This window comes from Chanodichthys erythropterus, chromosome 1 (genome assembly GCF_024489055.1).
Source record: "Chanodichthys erythropterus isolate Z2021 chromosome 1, ASM2448905v1, whole genome shotgun sequence".
In the NCBI taxonomy this organism is placed as follows: domain Eukaryota; kingdom Metazoa; phylum Chordata; class Actinopteri; order Cypriniformes; family Xenocyprididae; genus Chanodichthys; species Chanodichthys erythropterus.
This window is the reverse complement of record NC_090221.1, coordinates 3255719-3277967: the sequence shown is the minus strand read 5'-3', so window position 1 is coordinate 3277967 and position 22249 is coordinate 3255719. Positions and strand designations below refer to the sequence as shown.

Below are 22249 nucleotides of genomic sequence, written 5' to 3'. Positions count from 1 at the left end.
ATTCTATTACACTATGACTGAAAAACAAATAAGCCACTTGCCTCGATTTTAACACTGCTTCCCGCATCCTGGTCTTTGCGCTCTGATTCGTCAGAGGGCTCGTCGCTGGGGGAACGTGGGCGGGGCAGATGGGAATCAGAGGCCAGGTCACCCCGGGAGATGAGGGTGCACATGTAGATGTTGTGTGAGAAGACATCATGACGGATGAGCTCACAGAAGAGTAGCACGAGATTAGAGAACTCCACTCGCTCGCTCTCGTTCCCGGGCTCAGCTTCACAGACACACAGAGACAAGGTTCAGTTCATTTATACTTCATTTAAAAGTATAATTAATTCCTAAAGCAGTTAAAAAACAACCCTATGGACGCTGATATATTGACTCACTAAGCACAGGGGCCTGAGTGTCCAGGAACTGCAGTAGGACGTCCTGGAAGACAGGCAGTGTGGCAGTAGACAGAGACCCTGATGACACAGAGCCTTTCTCATCTACGACCTCTGACTCTCCACACCTCTGAAAACACATACAGAAACTGTCAGAACTATGCAGTTGGACATTACGAAACTATTTATAGAATTTAAAATAATATTTGGTTCCCAGCAGCACCTCTGCCTCAATCTCCGTCTGTCTCTTCTCCAGGAGTTTGGCCACCACCATGGCTCTGTGCGGCCCTGATCTTTTACAGGAAACAGCCCACTCACACAGCAGGGTCACCACTGCATCGTCGTCTGGACTCATCTATAGTTACCAGCACATTACACAATGTTAAACATCAAACTGAGCTATTTAATTAGTATTACATTGTTATTACACATTAATACCATGATTATTACAATAAATATAGTGAAATATCTAAAGACAGCCACACATTACAAGATAATTTGGCATTTGCACTGCAGGTCTTGATGGCCTATTTTTTGACTAACTCCTTTTTTTTTGACGACCCACCTAGATCTTTTAAAATTGACCCGTATCCAATATCTGCATTTCACTACACTTGGTGAAACGAACATAAAATAGCATTATGATATCCTGAAATCAATTTCAATAGTACATTCATAGAAACATATTTAATGCAACAGTTTTATCCTTACATCAAAATAATTATATCATACAAATTCCTCATGATAGTGATTATGTACACAGATCCGCTGGATGCATGCGAGAGAAATAATGGTCAGGCGGTAGAACGTTTGTTATGCATGTAAGAGGTCCTTGTATAGTTTTTTTTACTCAAAACCAAATGCGTTCATCAGTGAAGGTATATCAAGGGCAGGGACGTGTTTGTGTGCATTTTATTTTGTGGATTCACTGGAACGAATAGGCAGTCTCCACAGCGGGTCTGTGCACGAGTCGCCGTCACTGAAAACATGCAGCAACGAGCACTCGGCATGATTTCACAAGCAACACGTTTCCATGCCAGATTGCATTTTATTTAACACAAATGAACAAAATGAATACTCTGCTAGTCAACTAGAGAGGTTTCATTTGTTATAGATACATCTGTACAGCGAAATGTTTAAAAAAAAGTCACTTTTTCAATGACATACAACCCGCATTGATGTGAATATCCGATCTGTCTGCTTACACGGCAGACGCAGATGCATGTATCCCGACATGCGCTCATTAAGGCTACATTTATTTGATCAAAAAACTTAAATATTATTACAACTTAAAACAACTGTTTTATTTTTTAAAAATATTTTAAAATGTAATTTATTTCAGTGATCAAAGCTGAATTTTCACCATCATTTCAGTGTCACATGATCCTTCAGAAATCATTCTAATATGCTGAATTGCTGCTCAAGAAACATTTCTGACTATTATCAATATTTTTAGTGGAAGACATTCTTACTGACCCCAATTTTTGATCTGTAGTGAAGGTTGTTCAGTGGAACCACATAAAAACAAATCAAAACACAGTTGTCTTTACCTCGTGTCCATCTTTGCTCTGACCCGAGCCAAAGATCCGGTTATACAGCGAATCCAGGGAATTGCTAAAGTCAGACTTCTCAAAGCTGTGGTTATCCAAAACCTCCAATGTATGCAGAACCCGGCTAATGGTGAAACCTATAGGACATATATATATATATATATATATATACATACATTTTACAGGCTGTACCAAAACGAAATAAGTCCTGTCCATACGGAGATGTCGAAGACCTCATTCACGCCCACCTGCTGTGGTTTCCTGACACTTGTCGAAAGACCAGCGGAACTCCACAGCCTGTCCTCTCTCTTTGATCTGCTCTTCAATCTCCCTCACCTTGGCCCGAACCTGAGAAACATCACATTCCTTTTGACAAACACACTTGATGAAGTGCCAGAGGATCAGATCATGTACTGAAATCATACCTGCTGGTTAAAGGTGCTGGTGCCCCCCGGCATGGGCAGGTTAGAGGGGGCGATTGGCAAGAGGTCTAACGGGGAGCCCGTCTTATTACGGCTATCTGTCAGAGAGTAGTGCCAGACCAGAGCGCTGGGGCAACACAACACGATACTCTACAGAGGGACAAACAGTGACGTCAAAAAAACTGAAAGACAGGAATCAAGAGAAATGCAGCTGAGACGTATATGACAGTACCTGCAACATGCAGCTGAGTCCAAACACCACAGGCCTGTGCTGGGTGCAGATGTAGAAGTCTGTGAAGGGGGTCTGGGGCTGGTTGCCCCCTGCAGGCTGGGAGGTGGGGGTGGGGGGTAGTGCGTTTCCTTGCTGTGCTGAAATGCCGTGGGCCGGGTGCCCGCCTGGGCCCGGACCGAGACTGCCATCGCTCAGCAGCAAATTGAGCCGGCGTGTGCAGAAATACGCCAGTCGTCTAGATAAATAGGCTGACTGCACAAACTCTCCCGAGTACTGAATGAATTAATGACAAGAGGTCAAAATAATCACACTCCATTCAGAAAAATTACCATGTCAAGAATCTTTTATGGGTTTTTTGCATTGATTTTAAGAGAAAAAAATCTGCAGAGTACTGTGAAATGAATTGAAATATGGTAAATTGCATTAAACTGAGCTGAAAGTACTACACTTTTATTAAAATGGGTTCAAATTAGGTTAAAATGCAATGAAATTAAAACCCTAAGAAATCTGTCTTTGATATAAACTCAAACTTAATTTGGAATGACTATTTTTATAGATTTTATAGGAAATTTCCTCAAGGAATTACAACCACTGCAGTCAAATCAGGGTTATTATCGATAACTAAAACAACAACAACAACAAAAAAACACAAATTAAAAACACATTAACTGAAAATAAAATATAAAAATACAAAACTTATTTTATTTTAGCAGGTTGCCAGGGCAATCTCTTTAATTTTTTTGTTGTAGTTTAAGTGGAAGTACTAAAATAAACTAAAACCAAAATTTAAAAACTATATAGACATTTTTATAAATAAAAGTAAAAAAAGTTAAACATTTATAAAAATATAACATTTGAAACAACAAACAAAATCTATAATATTACATCAATGTACAACAACAAATAGGGCTGAACGATTAATCGGTAATCGAAAAAAGTAATCGAAACTGAAATTCAGAAACTCTAACCGACGCAATTTTCCATGTCGGTTATTTATTTATTTTTTTTATTCTTTTAAAATTTTCCCCTTAATAACATACTAGCACGTGTGTAATCACTAGGGCTGCACAATAAAATCTGTGTTTACGTAATATGTGTGTGTGTTCGGTGTATAATAATTATGTATATATATATATATATATATATAAATACATGCACATACATGTATATATTTAAGAAAAAAATTATATTTATATATAAAATATTTATCTTTATATGCAATATAAAATATATATAAATATGTATATTTATACATGTATATATTTTTAAATTTACATAATTATTATACACAGAACACACACATATATTACGTAAACACAGACTTTTATTTTGCAAGCGATTAATTGTTGTGCAGCCCTAGTAGTCACATAACTCCACCCCATCCAGTCAGCGGCATGGAAGCAACACGGAGGCGAATTCAAACGTAGAGTCAAAACAGCGTGCAAACCCCGAAGCGAGATCACTTTCACTTGCATGTTTGAAAGCTTGCATGTTTGAACATTCAAGTAATTTTTCACCATTCAAGAACATCACGTGAAGATCGCGCGCACAAAGAGGAGCGCAGAAATTCATTGTCAATGCTGTCCTGTGATTTATAACTAAAGTAGCTTAGAAGTTATTTTTCTTCTTTTGAAGTAACTACTTACAACCCACAGCTTCACAATTAATAGACGGTATGACTAATTCACACACGCAATCGCTCTCTCATTAATGCATTCAAATGTACTGATACTGTGCAGAAACGAGCAGAAATCTGTAGGAAATGTTACGAACCATAGATAATATAACTGCTGAAAGTGAGCTGTTATGTCAGAGCACTCTTTCATTAGGAAAAAATACCCCACCTTTAATAGTCAAGTCAGTGAACAAAAAACAAACAAACAAAATAATCTCATCGATTACATATATCGTCCAGCCCTAATAACAAACATACCAAAATATACCAATAAACTTCTTATTGGTAGCTGAAAGGATAATCAAATTAGTCAAAATGTGAAATCAATTCAAATGCATAGGGACAGGGAATGTGTAGAACTTAAGATGGCTGTTCCACAGCTTCTATGCAGGCCTGGATATGAGCAGTGAGAGCACTGTGTGTCAGAAGTCACGACTCGTCACGCTGCATTAACTGACCTGTAACAGGAGCGGCAGCAGCAGTCGCAGGAGCTCGTCCTCTCCAGGTCTGATCTTCTCGAAACACTCCAGCACCCAGGTGAGAAACTCATGTCTGTCCAACATGCCATCCTATCACACATGTACACAATAAACAATCCCATCCACAAAAAAAAAAAAAAAAAATTGCATCACATATTTTTTGCTCTATTCAACAACAATCGGCACATATCATCTGGCTATCATATATGCACTATCATTCATTAGTTATTTTTAGTAACTAATATTAAAAGGGTTAGTTCACCCAAAAATGAAAATTCTGTCATTAATTAAAAACCCTCATGTCATTGCGCACCCGTCTGTTTATCTTCAGAGCACAGATTAAGATATTTTTGATGAAATCCGATGGCTCAGTTAGGCCTGCATTGACATCAAACTGTATCAAACTGCCAAAGTCACATGGTTTCAGTAAACAAGGCTTCGTTACGTCATAAGTGTTTTGAAACTTCAATAGTTCATGTGACTTTGGCAGTTTGATGCATGCTCTGAACCACTGATTCGAAACAAAAGATTCGTAAAGCTTAATGAATCAGTGTTTTGAAATCGTCCAACACTAGATATTGTTGAATAAAGTCGTTATTTTGTTTTTTTCTCGTCGCTTCATAACATTAATGTTGAACCACTGTAGTCACATGAACTTTGACATTTCAAAGTGTTATTATCTTGCTGTCAATGCAGGCCTCACTGAGCCATCAGATTAAACTGGTATTAAAGCAGAGGAGAGGACGATCACATGCTTCTCTTCAACTGAGTCGCTAAAGCGATCTGTCACGCCACATTAAACAGTATTTATTTTTTGAATCTCATAATAAGATGGACGTCATTTGAAATCTGAGACTTTGCTTCATATCAAAAGTAACAAAGCACAAAGATTATTGCGATTTATTGGATGGGAGGCGCTACATATTCTGCTCATTCATCAACTGAAAACAGACTAGACTAATCGATTCTTGGGATTTAAGAATCGATAATGGTTCGTAAAAATGAGAATAGATTAAAATCAAGAAATCGATATTTTCAGCCCTATTTTTGATGAAATCCGAAAGGTTATCGGATAAAAAAAGTCCATGTGACTACATAAAACAAAAACAACAACTTTATTCAATATTTTGAGCACAAAATGTATTCTCGTCGCTTCATAACATTAAGGTTGGAGTCACATGGACTATTTCAACGATGCCTTTACTACCTTTATGGGCCTTGAAAGTGCTAATAAAGCTCATGGATTTCCTCAAAAATATCTTAATTTGTGTTCTGAAGGTCTTACGGGTGTGGAATGACTGTCATTAATGACAGAATTTTCATTTTTGAGTGAACTAACCCTTTAATAAACACGGCCCACCTACCTGAAACATGAACATGGCCAGTTTCTCGTTGTACTCCCACTGTTTCATCGCAGTTTCCACCTCGGCAGGAGGAGCGGGCAGAGGAGACCCGCAGCCCTGGCTGGGAGACTGTCTGTAAAACTCTGCCACCTTCTGCAGCTGCTCCCACAGGTATTTAGTAATTATCTGAGTCCATTCTACAAAGCCAGACAAAACCAGTGAGGCACTGCAGAACAACGCCCAATTACACATCACAACAAGAGGACATTTTATCTCCTTACGAGAATTGAACGAGGACAGCGCTGCATGTTTGACAGAGTCAAATTACTATGTGATGATGCACTAACCTATGCAGGGGTCAATGACGTGCCTCTTCTTCACCTTGGTTTCAGTTATGGCAGCGTGATACGCACACGTCATTTTAATCATCCAAGCAGATCGCATCACCGGCACAGAGTACTTGGCAAGGTAGCCAAACACTTCCTCTTTCTTGCTGAAGATAGGAACCTAGTGCGCACACACAGCAATTACACTAATGCAAAACTCAAGATAAAAGAGCGTTTGACCTCCTCCTGTGAGGTTTGTGTGCCGTTTACAACATGTTAGTTATCTAGAAGAAGGAACATGGCAAAAGCGAACCTTTTTAGCAAGCTGAGTAAGGGGTTTGGTCCCGGCCAAGTCTGTGAACCAATTATTAATGGAGCTCTGTGACCTCGCTGTGACGAGCCAGAAATTATCCTTCTGGTTAACCTGCGGCTTCCTCTTCCCAGTGTCTGGAAATGTGTTGCAGCGTAACTTCTCTGCAATGATGCTGCTGAAGTTTGAGCTGATCTGAGAAGCAGAAGGAAACAGGAATCACCAGTTTAAACGAATGAGGATTTGACTAATAAAATGCATGCATGCAAATTGATAATCTTACCTTTGAAGGGTTGAAATTGACATTTTTAGCGCTGCCATGTTCATCGCCTGAAACGGCTGGCTGGTTGTTAAATCCTTGTTTGACGTTCAATGCTGTTAACTCATCCTAAACAACGAGAGAGTGATGTTTCGGTTTTTACATGCATATTTCATTCTCATTACAGTGTGCAGGAGAGTTAATCAAGCGCCAGTTAATCTGTCCTCCATCTTAATGAGTGATCAAAATTCATCAAGACCACAAACTGAATTCAGACTGAAAACTCTGCAGGCACAAGCATAAGAGATCACATGCAAAGACTTATGATGCACACCATATAATGTGATTATATATATATATATATATATATATATATATATATATATATATATATAATATATATATATATAAAAAATAGAAAATATATATATATTTTTATTTTGTATTTTTTTTTTCTCCTCACTACCAGTCAAAAGTTTGGAAACATTGCCATTTTTAATGTTTTTGAACGAAGTCTCTTATGCTCATTAAGGCAGCATTTATTTAATAATAAATACAGTAAAAATTACTACAATTTAAAATTATGGTTTTCTATTTTAATATACTTTAAAATATCATTTATTTCTGTGATCAAAGCTGAATTTTCAGCATCATTACTCCAGTCTTCAGTGTCAAATGATCCTTCAGAAATCATTTTAATATGCTGATTTATTATTAATGTTGGAAACAGTTACTATTATTTTATAACCTGTGATACTTTTTCAGGATTCATTGATGAATAAAAAGTTTAAAAATATCAGCATTTATTTAAAATAGAAATCTTTTGTAAAAATATACACTACCATTCAGAAGTTTGGGGTCAGTAATCTTTTTTTTCTTTTTTGAAAGAAATTAATACTTTTATTCAGCACGGATGTGTTAAATTGATAAAAAAGTGATAGTAAAGATTTATATTGTTAGAAAAGATTTATATTTTGAATAAATGCTGTTCTTTTTAACCTTTTATTCATCAATGAATCCTGAAAAAAGTATCACAGGTTGCAAAAAATATTAAGCAGCACAACTGTTTTCAACATTGATAATAAGCATATTAGAATGATTTCTGAAGGATCATGTGACACTGAAGACTGGAGTAATGATGCAGAAAATTCAGCTTTGCATCACAGAAATAAATTATATTTTAAAGTATATTACATACATATACCATAATTTTAAATTGTAATAATATTTCACAATATTATTGTTTTTTTTTCTGTATTTATTATGAAATAAATGCAGCCTTAATGAGCATAAGAGACTTTGTTCAAAAATATTAAAAACAGTAATGTTTCCAAACTTTTGACTTGTAGTGTATAATATATATATATATATATATATATATATATATATATATATATATATATATATATATATATGAAATATTTTCCTTCCCATTTTGCTTCTGTCTTCTACATAGTCTTAATGCGTTTGTGATACATGGACAGCATTTTAGGCACCACAAGCACGTACATCAGTTTTTATACATAGATCATTAATATACAAAATGCTTAATTAACCAGTGATACCTCTCGCTATGTTTTATAACGCATCCATAAACACTTCAATCAACGAGCAGTTGTCAACAAACAAGCTATTGGGATTGTTTACATCCTAAATAAAGGTTTATCGATCGCAAATCCTTATCAAATTATTATAAAAACACAAGATGATGCTTAATAACAGTCATATATTTCATATGACGCGCTTTTTAAAAGGCACCGCGACGATGAAAGTGGCTTAAAATAAGAAGCTCGATAAATATAGATCCTCACGTCATTTTTAAAGCTAAGTTTCACCGATAAAATGGTTATTTTGTCTCTTTAATCATCTGCAACAATAACCAAAGAATCATTTGAGGCAATAAATTATGTTTTTTTCTGTTTAGCTAGTCGAGCCGTTGGGTTCATTGTTATTGGCCGTTTGCTGACGGCAGGGCCTCGTCTGAAAAGCACTCTTTAATTCACCGTTTAAACGCTAAATTTGGCTACTGAGGAAGAGGGAAAGTCGCCTAACCTCCTTTTGCTTCGGGTCCTGTGGATAGACGTCTGGAGGACCGAGTCTGGGCCGTTTGAGAGGCCTGTGTTCGTAGCTTAAAATGCCGAAGGCAGCCATCATCCCCGCGGCATGTCAGCCCGGTGTGTGGCCGATCCTGAGCGCTGCTGTTGCGGCTAGAGCTCCGCAGCTTCACCGATGCTTCCGCTCCGGCGAGAGTGATGGGAAAACACAAGACAACATAAAAGTCCCTCCAGAACAAAATAAGATTCGATTAAAAGGACTTCATTTGTTCTGTCAAGAGCTTCTGCAGCGTCGTTGTGATTATTTTGTCCCGTGTTTTGTTTGTGATGAGTGACTATAACAGGCAAATGAAAATGTATTGTTTAGGATGATAAAAGTCCTAAGTGAGAATCATAAAATCATTAATATACAATGTTTATATGAGTCATTACACGAGTCCCTCTGGGACACCAAAATATATATTTTTTAATTATATATTGTATTAATTGAAATGTCTGCTTTAATGATGTTTAAAAACATTTGATCTTCATATTAGAAATCATTGTTTTTTTCAGTTGACACCACCTATTTTGTAACGTTCCTCAAGGCCTTCTATGAAATGAGAAAAAAGTGTTCATTTTGGCATTCCCATAAAAATCCATCTGCTTTTTTAATGTTTTTTCATGATTATTCATTAAAATCACATTATTTAGCTCTGTACCTCAGTAACCCCGTCACACAAACCATACACCCCCTATAAAAATACTTATGTGACAACATTAATAGGACGTGACATCATAGAAGACTTCTGAACAACACTGTGAGCAAGTTAGCACCTTCTTTAATAATTATAACTAAATTATGTTGTGAAATTGTGTTTGTTGAGCTTAACAACTCAACCCCGTTACATCAATTAAAGACTTGTGAAAATGATCTTTGTTATTTCAGCATTATTCATTATTTCTTAATATCATGCATGGCATGCGCTCTCCATTTATTCACTAGATTTAGAGCAGTGGCCAAAAATCTCAACCCCGTCACACCTACATTTTTATTTTATTTTCTTTTTTGTTAAGTTTATGAAAAAGTAATTTAAAGTTAGTTGAATTCTGTCTGAAATGTTCAGAGCAATTATAAGAATACTGATTTTTGTTTTTTTTAGATTCTGAAGTTAAGCCTTTGATCACAAATGATGAGGTTTCTGTCACAGAAAGTGTCCATTTCAGGCTTTAGTAGCAAAAGTGTGAGATTTTATGCAACTTTTATATTTGCAATTACTGAATTATAATCTGATTAATAGGAAAATGTTGATTTGATCACAAATGCATTTTATAATAATATTCCGAGAACTCCTGTAGTGTCCATAACTTAAAATAATGACCAATAATAACAGGGATTTGATGCCTGAGATGGGAAAATATGTTTTTCTGGAAGTTAAATATGTCATTAATGTTGTTGGTGTTCAGAAAAGTAATACATTTTGGTAAAAAATAAATCTAAAAATGTGTAAATCCAAATCATACCGGTTTCATGGAATGACTTATGTAACGTTTGTCTTTATAGAGTATCATATTTTAAGAAAAAGTCTTTAAAATTAAATAAAAAATTACATGGAATTTAAAAAATAATCTTTATCCTTCAACTCTGGCAAAGGTTACACACACACAAAGCAGTATAAATATACTTTTATTCAATAAAATATTTTTATAACAACCACAAAACTATAATCTCTGGATCTTAAAGAACAAGGCAACTCGTCTTAATGATAAACATATCTAAGCTTGTGAACTGATTTCTCTTATCTTGATATTTCCAAGAGGAATATCTAAACAGATACTGCACGGTGTGGCATAAAAGTACAAAAAAATACACTCAAAGGCCTATAGACTCAAATTCCTGCATAATTCAGGTATCTAAATGTGCAATTTTCAGCTTGGAAAATACAGTCATTCATTCCTGAAGAGATGGTGTAATGAAATCTTGATATGAAGATGTACAGGCACTCCTCAAGAATATAAGAGATATTTGGGGGGTTTTCTTTGATGACCGATCAGACAGAAATATGCACTTAGAATACAAATTATGAGTTCACATTGCACATTTTCTTCTCTAAAAGACTAATTGCACAATGCTTTTGACAGATATCTGCCAAATATATAACAGCAGAGGCACATAACTTACACAGTGTGAGTAACGACAACAGCAAAAGCAAATAATAATAATAAAAAAATAAAGAAAATAAAACACGTTTCTCTTTTTTTGTGCTGATTTCTGGAATGATTGATTGATATGTGACTGATCTGAACGTCATCTTTGGTTGGATTCATATGCATGAAAACATCAGATGAATAGGTTACCTTATGTTCAGTACATACTGTATCTTGCATACTTATAGAGCCCAACAAGAATTACAGCAAATAGATGAAAAAGAAAGATGAATAAATGACATTCATCAGTGTGCAAAATGTACTTCTACCAAACACAGGCAGAAGAACGTCCAGTATGAGAAAAGCACTCAATCAACACTAGTTCGGACTGACCGCAGGAGTCAGGATTATTCAGACATGAACACAAATAAAGTGCCATCAGCATGAATGTTTCCATTGGAAAGCTCTCCTTCATGACATCATATAGTGTACGAACTCAAAATCTCTCAGTGTGCGACAACATTGTTGTCATTATCTTATTAAAGTATAAAGAACAAACAGAAAATCTCAGTTTCAGCAGCTTCAAGGGTTTTTAATCTGCATCTGGTATAAATCTTCTCAGCAGGTTGGAGGGTCAGTCGTCCCTCTGAAGGTGCGTCCGCCGTCTGTTCGGCGCCCGCTTAGTTCTTACGGGTGAGAGTTTCTTCTGCTGCCTCCATCATGGCGTGAAAACATGAGTTTTCATTGGCCAGCAAGTTTGAAGGGGTGTCGAACTCCAAAATCTATTTCAAAGATGAAAAGATGAACATAACTTAATGTAGCCTATATATCTAGGCAAAATATCAAACTAAGTGCAATCTCTAAACAAATGACAGCTTTTCTACAAGTAAAGAGAATCCATCAGATTAACACTTTCAAAACATGACACTGTTAAACATTTAATTGCATATGTTAATGTTTTTGACGACTTTCCATCTCTCTGTATACTGAAAGTTTAACACTATTATGAGTTAAGACATTTATCTAATTTGAGACTGAAGACTGAACCTTTGGAGTTGATTATCATATTAAAGGATTAGTTCACTTCAGAATTCAAATTTCTCATCTAAGATGTTCAAGTCTTTCTTTCTTCAGTCGAAAAGGAATGAAGGTTTTTGAGGAAAACATTCCAGGATTTTCTCCATATAGTGGACTTCACTGGGGTTCAAAGGGTTGAAGGTCCAAATGTCAGTTTCAGTGCAGCTTCAAAGAGCTCTACATGATCCCAGACGAGGAATAAGAGTCTTATCTAAAGAAACCATTGGTCATTTTCTAAAAAAAAAATGCAAAAATATACTTTTTAACCACAAATGCACATCTTGCACTGCTCTGTACGTAATCACGTTGGAAAGGACATGGGAGTGAGTAAATTATCAGGAAATTTGAATTCTCAAGTGAACTAATCCTTTAACTATGAACACATTCACTTACACTAGACAATTAAAACCCTCCAGATACCATTAGATCATCACTGTATCATTAAAGCAACAGCAGGTGAAAGTGGAGACCCACCTGCCCCTGGTCCAGGACCATGATCCTGTCACAGTTCAGCACAGTGTTGAGACGATGGGCAATCACGAGAGTGGTGCAGCCGCTGAAAGATTGGCGAATCGTGTCCTGTATGAGGCGGTCTGTCTCTGTGTCAATAGCAGCTGTTGCCTCATCTAAGAGTAGGATCTGAAACACACATCACAAGATCACATACAAGTTCTGTGTATAATCAAAATATTTTTAATGGACAATTGTTTCTCTTTTCTTTTTCATTTCAACACCATGAAATGGTTAGATAAACACATACTGTACAGTTTTCTTTCCGTATGTCTGATTAAATCAGAAAGTTTGGGCAGGACATACAGTATAGACCATATAATGTCACTTGCAGCTGCGTGCATAGTGCTGGCAGAAAAACAGTGGTAACAAGTAGAGCAAAGTGGGCAAAATCCACAGAAAAGAGATTTGTGGGGCTTTTGGATGTCAGAAACGGAATGCAAACAATATAGTCTTAATTTTTATAGAATAGTGTCGCATTTGAAGCTAAATGCAAAAGTTTATGTTGGACTGGACTGATGAAACATGCAATCTACTATTAAAGCATGAATTTGATGTAAACAGTAAGTCTACATAATATTCACATATGCAGTTCATAGGGGACATGCATACATAACAGTTACAGCATGAAATAATATTTAAACCTATTACATTTTTGCATAGATAACTTTTAAGCACAGCTTATATAACATTTTTATCTCACAATTCTGACTTTTTTTCCTTGCATTTGAATGTTTATATCTCACAGTTTGGGCATTTAAAGGTGCCCTAGAATTACAAATTGAATTTACCTTGGCATAGTTGAATAACAAGAGTTCAGTACATGGAAATGACATACAGTGAGTCTCAAACTCCATTGTTTCCTCCTTCTTATATAAATCTCATTTGTTTAAAAGACCTCCGAAGAACAGGCGAATCTCAACATAACACTGACTGTTACGTAACAGTCCGGATCATTAATATGTACTACCCCAATATTTGCATATGCCAGCTCATGTTCAAGGCATTACACAAGGGCAGCCAGTATTAACGTCTGGATCTGTGCACAGCTGAATCATCAGACTAGGTAAGCAAGCAAGAACAATAGTGAAAAATGGCAGATGGAGCAATAATAACTGACATGATCCATGATAACATGAATTTTTTTGTGATATTTGTAAATTGTCTTTCTAAATGTTTCGTTAGCATGTTGCTAATGTACTGTTAAATGTGGTTAAAGTTACCATCGGTTAATACTGTATTCACAGAGACAAGAGCCGTCGCTATTTTCATTTTTAAACGTGCAGTCTGTATAATGCATAAACACAACTTCATTCTTTATAAATCTCTCCAACAGTGTAGCATTAGCCGTTAGCCACGGAGCACAGCCTCAAATTCATTCAGAATCAAATGTAAACAATATAACAGTATACAATACTCACATAATCCAACGCATGCATGCAGTATGCATGACAAACACTTTGTAAAGATCCATTTTGAGGGTTATATTAGCTGTGTGAACTTTGTTTATGCACTTTTCAAGGCAAGCGCGAGCTCCGGGGGCGGAGAGTATGAGCAATTAAAGGGCCAGCAGCCCTGAATCAGCGCATTTCTAATTATGCTCCAAAATAGGCAGTTAAAAAAATTCATTAAAAAAAATCTATGGGGTATTTTGAGCACAGACACGTTCAGGGGACACTTTAGACTTATATTACATCTTGTAAAAAAAAAAACATTCGATGGCACCTTTAAATCAATACTGCGGGAAAAAAAAGTCAGAGTTGCGGGATATAAACTCGCAATTCTGAGGAAAAAAGACTATGAAAATAACGAGTATGTCTCACAATTCTGAAAACGAGGTGTGTTCAGGTGCATTGTTGGCGTGTTGCTATTTTGAGGCAACTGAAAACGAATGCGGCATTGACCAACAAAAACCTGCTCTAAAGTCAAATAATTGTTATTTAAACGGTGTGTTAGTAATATGCGCCTATAGGCAGGTGCACAACATGCTTGTTACACACACAGGGACAGCAGCACACAAACATGCCAAATATTAAAATTATAAGGATTACAATGTAAAGAATTATTATTGTCTACATCTACATGTCATAATGGACAGTCATTGCATGTATCAGAATGACCTATTTGCAGTAATGACGAATGAAATTGACTAATTATTTGATCAATCTTGGCAATACACACGTGACTTGTCAGGTTGAGGGTGTCTATATTCTGCCATGTAAATAGCGAATCCACCATGATGCAAGCGCAGCTGTCTTTTAAAGGGAATGGGAGATAACACTCTGATTGGTTTATTGCACGTTACGCCCCAAAACACACCCATGACTCATTAAGACACGCCCTAAGTGTACCTGCGGCATGCACTTAGATTGTTAAAATGGGCCCTGCTACTGCAGAACTGTCATTTTCTGCCTCCAGTCAGGCTTTGTTCACAAAAACACCATCGCTGTTTGCAAAGAAGAAATTTTGAGTGAAAATATTAAGACTAATCCTCATCCAGTAAATCACGAACGACTGTAAGAGTCACGTAATTATTTTAGTGACTTAGTAAAACAAGGAGAACTCATAGATTAAAATAAGTTCTTCTAATAATGTTGTGGCCTTGGACTCAAAAAGGTTGGTATAAATTGTCCCTGAAGAGCATTATTTATCTAAGTGAACAAACTGCTTGTATGTCCTGTGGGGACGTTTGCTTCATGTGAACTGTTCTCTAGTTACATCATGTCCCATTCTGCTATCTCTGCACATCTTATCAGCCAGTTTAAAAACAAAAAGAAAAGATTGGATATGATTTTACACTTGCAATAGTCATTTACGGTCTGCCATGTGGTGGCAATGTTTAGCCATTATTTTTCAACAGCTGGGGATTCACCAGAATTTTAGATCAGTGCTTCTCAACAGCAGAAGAAAAACAATGATGCAAATAATATACAGCTTACCATATAATCAAATAGAGTTAGGGATTAACAATTTTAAAGGGGGATAAAATTGTAACTATGGTCATCCATGATAACAAAACTACATTAAAAGTGTAGATGGTTTTGTGCAATTAAATGAACACAGGCAGCATAACATAACTGGATGATAAACTGTGAACCGACTGAACAACTTTAATTCAGGAAAAGCATCAACCCTTTTAAAGGAGAAAAGCAGTTCTTTAACATCTTCAGTCATCATTTACTCACCCTCAGGTCGTATGTATGACTTGTATGACTCATATTTTGAAGAATGTTGTCAACAGTTTTGGTTCCCACTGACTTCCATTACAGGTACGAAAAATACAATGGAAATCATTGGGAACCAAAACTGTTTGGTTGACAACATTCTGTCAAAACTTGAGGGTGAGTAAATGATGACATTTTTGGGTGCATGTGTGCCACCACACAATAAAATATTGGTTCATTTGATATTGGTTCAAATGTTTGAGCCGACCACAATATGTTTTGTAACAAAATGGTGGTTATAAGAACATATCACCACAGATTATCACAATATAGTTCTTGGTAATCTTAAAGTCCTCATGAAATCAAAAATGAAGTTTTAGTATGAATATGTGAGTCTTACTGTTATCTATAAGCTAGTGTGCTCCAAAACAATGACAAAATTCACATTTATCAATCAAACTTTCAAAAAATCAATCAAAGATTCAGACAGTGTAAATATGCCTTCCATTGGGGCGAATCTGGTTTCACGTTAGTGTCACGCGAACCGCCGCAGCGCACACACAGTCTGCTCCAGTCCAGAGACACAAGAGCACAGAGCGGATCATATCCGCGAGTCGCCACAGACCACAAAACATATCGGACATATCTGAATTCTGCACAGAATGATATAATTTAAAGCGATATGGAGGAGAAACGGTTCGAGATGAGGAGGAAACTGAGGCTTTAACAACCTCAACAGCTCTGGCCGAGCTGTGATATAAGCGAAACGCTATTATAAAAAGGTGGAGAAGCTGTTCGACATGTCCTGCCCTGTCTTCCTGTTTCAGTAGAAATTACATCAACGCATTGAATAATGCTGAAGGCATTAATACATTTCAAGTTTAAACTAAGCATGTTTGTTTGCTTAATTTCCAATGGGTTGTTAAAGAGCAGAGCTGAGAAGCAGCATTCGAGAGTGTTTCTGATCTTAACAGTTACCTTGCTGTGTCTCAGAAGAGCTCTGGCCACACATAGTAGTTGTCTCTCTCCCACTGAGAAGTTCTCTCCATTATCCATCACCTCTGAATGCAGTGAATTAGTCAACCTGCTAACCTGAAACCAAATCAACACATGACAGCCTTTAAAGCACAGCTACTCAAAGTCATTTGCCTTTGGAAAATCATTCCTTACTCACCATGTCCTTAATGTGCGTTTTCTCCAGTGCGTCCCAGATCTGTGCATCTGTATATTGATCCCAAGGATCCAGATTTGATCTGTTGTTGAGATTTAGTCAACTTAGTCTACACGGTCAACATAAACTGACTGCACGCGATTCTTTAAGTGCATGCTATTCCAAAATACACAAAATCAAAATTTGTGACCCGTGCTGGCAAAATGAGTCACAATGAGCAAATTTTCCAAAATGAGTTATTGTTATTCCATCAATAAAACCTTCAAAATGATTTGTTGGGATTGGACAAAAAAGGACTGAGCTACAGAAAAATCAAGTTTTCTGAAGGTTTCAAAACAGATTACCAAAATCCTTAAAATCACATTATCACCTTAAAATCCCTGGTAATTCCACAAAAATTGGTATAAACTAAGTCAAAACCCATATCTATATAATATATATATATATATATATATATATATATATATATATATATATATATATATATATATATATATATATATATATATATATTTCACAATTGTTTGATTAAAAATAATGAAACAGGCAGTCTATATATTAAGACCTACTGTATCACACGGATCTAATTTAATGTTACACATCAGATGTTTTTCTCCAACAATTAACCAAATGTTCATTTAAGACATAACAGATAATGTTTGTGTAAATACTCGCCAAGAAATACTGTAATTCTGTGTATAAGTGTTTATCGGGATCATGTGCTGTCTGAGGCGCGCACTTCAGATCTGTCAGTCAGTGCAAGTAAGTTCATTTTGTTTACATCAGCATGAGTTTGAAAATCACATTTCATTTCTTTCAGACTCATGCCATTGAGAATCCACAATGAATATTCACAAAGTTGGAACGCTGTGCTTTAAAACGATACTAAACTTGTGCTGAGAGGAACACCAGTTGTTGAGAAGCAAGCAGAGAAAAACTGCATTTTTCATAGTCGAAGAAAAGGTACTCCTCTCAGAAAACATACAAACAAAGATACTTTTAGATGTTTAATTGGTATTTGGAGCATTGAGATCGCTAGACGAAAGCTTAATGAACTAATTTTTGTGAAAACCTCAATTTTGACCAAAATTTACATGATTTTTCACTTGTTTTGCCTGTAGCTCGAAATTAACCCATGCGCATTCCAACAATTTTTTTCAGCACGGGTCACATTTACGGGTCACTTTGTTTTGGGTCACTCCATTCTGGTATGCAACACCCACTTTTTTCACAATCTGATCAATTCCAGATGGATAAACTTTCACAATGAAGTTCTATACATCACATTACAGAAGTGAACTGCATCATTTTGACCTCAGGAGCTGATAGCACATGGCTAGTCTTGGTAAAGTGATGTGGACCGTACCTGACAGTACCAATGAAAAGAACCGGCTCTTGGGGGATGACTGACAGCTTGCTCCTCAAGTCCTCCAGACCAATGTGAGCGATGTTGACATCATCAATGATGATTGATCCACAGCTGAGCTCCGCTAGTCTGAAGAGTGCGACGCCCAGTGAAGATTTCCCTGAAGAAACAACCAACCTGTGTCACAATCTATTTCCTCCACCATTAATATGACCCGCAGTACAGATAGGATAAAAAAAGTGAGTACCTGAGCCCGTTCTGCCAACTATCCCTATGGTCTCCTCTGGAAGAACGCTAAAGGAGATATTCTTCAGAACCAGAGGAAGATCATCCCGATATCGCATTTGTACATTCTGGAAGGTGATTCGTCCGTTCGCCGGCCAGCTGGAAGCAGAAGCGGAGGATCCGGTGATCTGTCGAGGACCTTCGCTTTCCAGGTTCTGAGTAAATAAATGACATAGTGATCATACTTTGTGCTTCAGAACTCAGTTATTGGCTTCATTAATCACTGTAAAATGCTCTCCGCCACTTGGGCGGCAGCTAAGACAGCTGTACTGTTCTGCTTTGATAAGAGCTTCCTGAAACAAGCTGTGTCATATGCTATGATGTTCTGGCTGGCAATTAACGCATCCCATGAAGCCCGCTGAGCGGGATATAGCAGGCTTACTATGCAGCGCACTGACCGCTGAGAGCTGTTGTCTTGGGTGCGCTGTCAATTGAATAACAAACGGTCTGTCCCTTTCTATTTGCCATTGACACAACCAGCATGCATGTGTCACAGATGCTTCTACCTTTATGTAATGATTGATCCGCTCCACTGATGTAAATCGGGCTTCGGTTTCAGAAAGGAGCCTCACGGTGAACTGAAACAGGCCAGTCAGCTGAATATGGGAAGGAAAGAAAATGGACAATGAATAACAATTAGGAGCAATAGCAAGCAATGTTAAGTAACGGTCCTGCCCTACAAGCTTCCCGTGCAACTCATTCCCCACTCGGATGTGAGAGCAGCGCACCTGTACGGCGTAGGAGATGGCCAGGCCCGCGTAGGCAGGGGGAATGTGGCCGTGCATGAAGACGATGAGGAGGGCTATAGTGGTGATGAGAGAAATACTGATAAGATCCAGACGCACAGCCAGCCATCGCATTGCACAGCTGAACAGATAGTAACACGCTTGGTTTGTGTCAAGCAGGGCTTGATTCCTGGTGGAACAGAACAGATATTCAGCCAAAAACCTCATTTATTCAAACATACATTGGATCTTATAAATACACATACAAAGTCTGTGGTCAGATTTTAATGTTTTTGAAAGAAGTTGCCCTTTTCACAAGATGCAATATAAGTCTCTGGTGTCTCCAGAATGTGTCTGTGAAGTTTCAGCTCAAAATACCCCACAGATCATTTATCAAATTTGATCATTTCTTTCAAAATTTTTTTGTGTGTCCCTTTAAATGCAAATGAGCTGCTGCTCCCGCCCCCTTTTCAGAAGAGGGCGGAGCTTTAACAGCTCAACAACAACAAAGCTGGAGAATCTCACGCAGACAAAATGAGGAAAGTGTTCAGCCTTACATTGTTCAAACCGGAGTCGACACTGATGGAGAGACTCAGGAAGAAGTTACAACTTTTAGACGTTTCTGAATGGTTAGTGGATAAATTGATGTAGTTGATTCAACTCATCGTCTAGCATGTGCCGTCATGTTAATCTTTTGTGCAAATCCAGCGTTGAATTGACAACAACAACAACTCTTCCTCTTCTCTAAAGCAGCCCAACGTGGCCCCGCCCCCTTTTTTGCACGTTCTCTGGGGCGGGGTTTAAGCAAATTTTAGGGTTAGTGATGTCACTAATCCAGGAAGAAGCTTGTTGTAGTCCCTACCAGCTGTTTGTTGTAGATACAAAATAGTTATTACATTCCTCAAATTTGAGTGGTCTTGGTCGAGCAAGCATAATATTATGGTTACAATTATTTGTACTGAAAACATATTGATGGTATAAGGCAAGATTACTTTAATTATGCATTATATAGTATAATAAATGTAAGAATATAATGCATTATGAAGGTAATTTCCTTAAACAGCAAATTCTAAAAAAGAAAATATCTCCTTTGCATTGAACTTTGAGTGTCGTAACTTTGCAGATGTTATTTATGTTCATACAGCAACATTACACACTAACTAAAGTTAAAAAAGTGAAATCATAATCAACCACCCCTTTATGTCAAATCAAAGACTAGAATAACACAAGACGTGTCACTCGTATTGTTTTGAATGGGAGAAAGTGTAACGCGCTATATGGCGGAATAAGTCCCGCCTTCTAAAGCCAAGAGCCAATCGCGACTGGTAAAGTCATCGTGTCACTTCAGCGGCCGTTAGAATTACCGGTTTCTATAGAAACAGTCAGACTCCGAAGAGACGCGCATTTAGGTCTGCGCATGCGCATTAGCTTGATCCAGCCTGAAAAAAATACAGTTTTTTGTCATGATTCGAACGTTTAGAAACTAAATTTATGAGTCGGTTGTAGTTAGATTTCATTGGTGATTTCAAATATGAAATTTAATCGTAAGGTTGACGAACAGTTTTGGAGAATCTGATGTTTCCCCATTCAAAGAGATAGGAGCTGCATGATGCCCGAGAGGCGTTTCAAAGATGGCCGCCGAGTGAAATGACTTGTCTTAAAGGGACTTTGGTCAAATTCAGGCGGAAATCCAAAATATAGTGGAAGCGGTTAATGAATAGAAAGTTCAAAAGCATTTATTTGAAATAAAAATGTTTTGTAACATTATAATAATCTTTACTGTCACTTTTGATTGATTTAATGCATCCTTGCTGAAAAGTATTAATTTCTTAAATAATAATAATTACAAAATCTTCAAACATTTGAAAGATGGTGTATATATGCATTCATTAAATACATTCTTTCATAATTTTAACCTTAGTTACAATACAAAATAGTTAGTTACATTCCTCAAATTTGAGTGGTCTTGGTCGAGCAAGCATAATATTATGGTTACAATTATTTGTACTGAAAAAATATTGATGGTCAAAGGCAAGATTACTTTAATTATGCATTACATCGTATAATAAATGTAAACATATAATGCATTATGAAGGTAATTCTTGATTAATTATATTTTATTTGATAAAGCTTAAAAAATATATATATATTTTTCTTGAAAAGTGTACATGTGCCATCTTTCTTTAAAATAAATGGCACTAGGTTTGGTATTGTTCATTATTATCTAATGCAATGACATTTGAGAGCAGTATTAAATCTACTTTTTGAACTTTGAGAATACTTTCTGGGTTCACGGTGCATGCAGACCTCAAATAAAGTTTCCCCAGCGTAACTTCAGCGCTTCAGTGAAAAGTTCTGCAAAGTCATGCAGGGCATTTTGTTGTTCTGAATATTACCTGTGTATGAAGTCAGCACCCCTGCCGTAAGCATAGATAGTGGACAGTCCTTGTAGACTGCTGGTGATATGAGAGGTGAAAGGGGATTGGCTGATATTTTCCAGGCGCTTCAGCTCACGAATGAGAACCCTTTGGGTAAAAAGGACAATTGGAAAAGTACATTTATATATATATATATTTTTCAGTCCCTGACAAAAAGTCACCCAGAATATGAGCAGCGATATACGGCTGAGTTTTGATCAAAGCTCTGGCTCATCTCATCTGCTTATCTGTGTGGCTCACAGAGCTGCCTGTGATGTGACAGGTTAGTGGCTTATGAGATGGAGGCCCACAGGGGACAATAACGGTGAGACTGAGGGGATCTTCCTGGCTGAGCTGCAGTCATTTCTGGCTTCTGA

General features: G+C 37.0%; 2 protein-coding genes across 11 annotated transcripts in view; both read right to left on the bottom strand.

The window, feature by feature from the left end:
- The window catches only part of med12 (mediator complex subunit 12), a 47938-nt gene extending 38706 nt beyond the window's left edge, over window positions 1-9232 (bottom strand). For all 8 annotated transcript variants that reach the window (XR_010895128.1, XM_067385011.1, XM_067385012.1 and 5 more), the window contains exons 1-13: window positions 9029-9232; window positions 7001-7105; window positions 6721-6912; window positions 6429-6588; window positions 6103-6278; window positions 4718-4828; window positions 2585-2857; window positions 2356-2502; window positions 2179-2278; window positions 1931-2067; window positions 604-735; window positions 384-510; window positions 42-271 (exon numbers count right to left, since the gene is read on the bottom strand). Coding sequence is in view for 7 of the 8 variants with exons in the window: in XM_067385011.1 (XP_067241112.1) it covers window positions 42-271; window positions 384-510; window positions 604-735; window positions 1931-2067; window positions 2179-2278; window positions 2356-2502; window positions 2585-2857; window positions 4718-4828; window positions 6103-6278; window positions 6429-6588; window positions 6721-6912; window positions 7001-7105; window positions 9029-9130 (1992 nt within the window). In the remaining variant the exon portion in view is untranslated. The remainder of the gene's footprint in view (window positions 1-41; window positions 272-383; window positions 511-603; window positions 736-1930; window positions 2068-2178; window positions 2279-2355; window positions 2503-2584; window positions 2858-4717; window positions 4829-6102; window positions 6279-6428; window positions 6589-6720; window positions 6913-7000; window positions 7106-9028) is intronic.
- A 1498-nt stretch (window positions 9233-10730) lies between these two features.
- The window catches only part of wu:fb13g09 (ATP-binding cassette sub-family C member 5), a 54585-nt gene continuing 43066 nt past the window's right edge, over window positions 10731-22249 (bottom strand). For all 3 annotated transcript variants that reach the window (XM_067385006.1, XM_067385005.1, XM_067385007.1), the window contains 9 exons: window positions 21852-21980; window positions 19459-19645; window positions 19237-19326; window positions 18693-18885; window positions 18446-18605; window positions 17083-17161; window positions 16887-17000; window positions 12709-12873; window positions 10731-11939 (listed from right to left, as the gene is read on the bottom strand). In XM_067385006.1, coding sequence (XP_067241107.1) covers window positions 11838-11939; window positions 12709-12873; window positions 16887-17000; window positions 17083-17161; window positions 18446-18605; window positions 18693-18885; window positions 19237-19326; window positions 19459-19645; window positions 21852-21980 — 1219 coding nt within the window. In that variant the 3' untranslated portion in view covers window positions 10731-11837. The remainder of the gene's footprint in view (window positions 11940-12708; window positions 12874-16886; window positions 17001-17082; window positions 17162-18445; window positions 18606-18692; window positions 18886-19236; window positions 19327-19458; window positions 19646-21851; window positions 21981-22249) is intronic.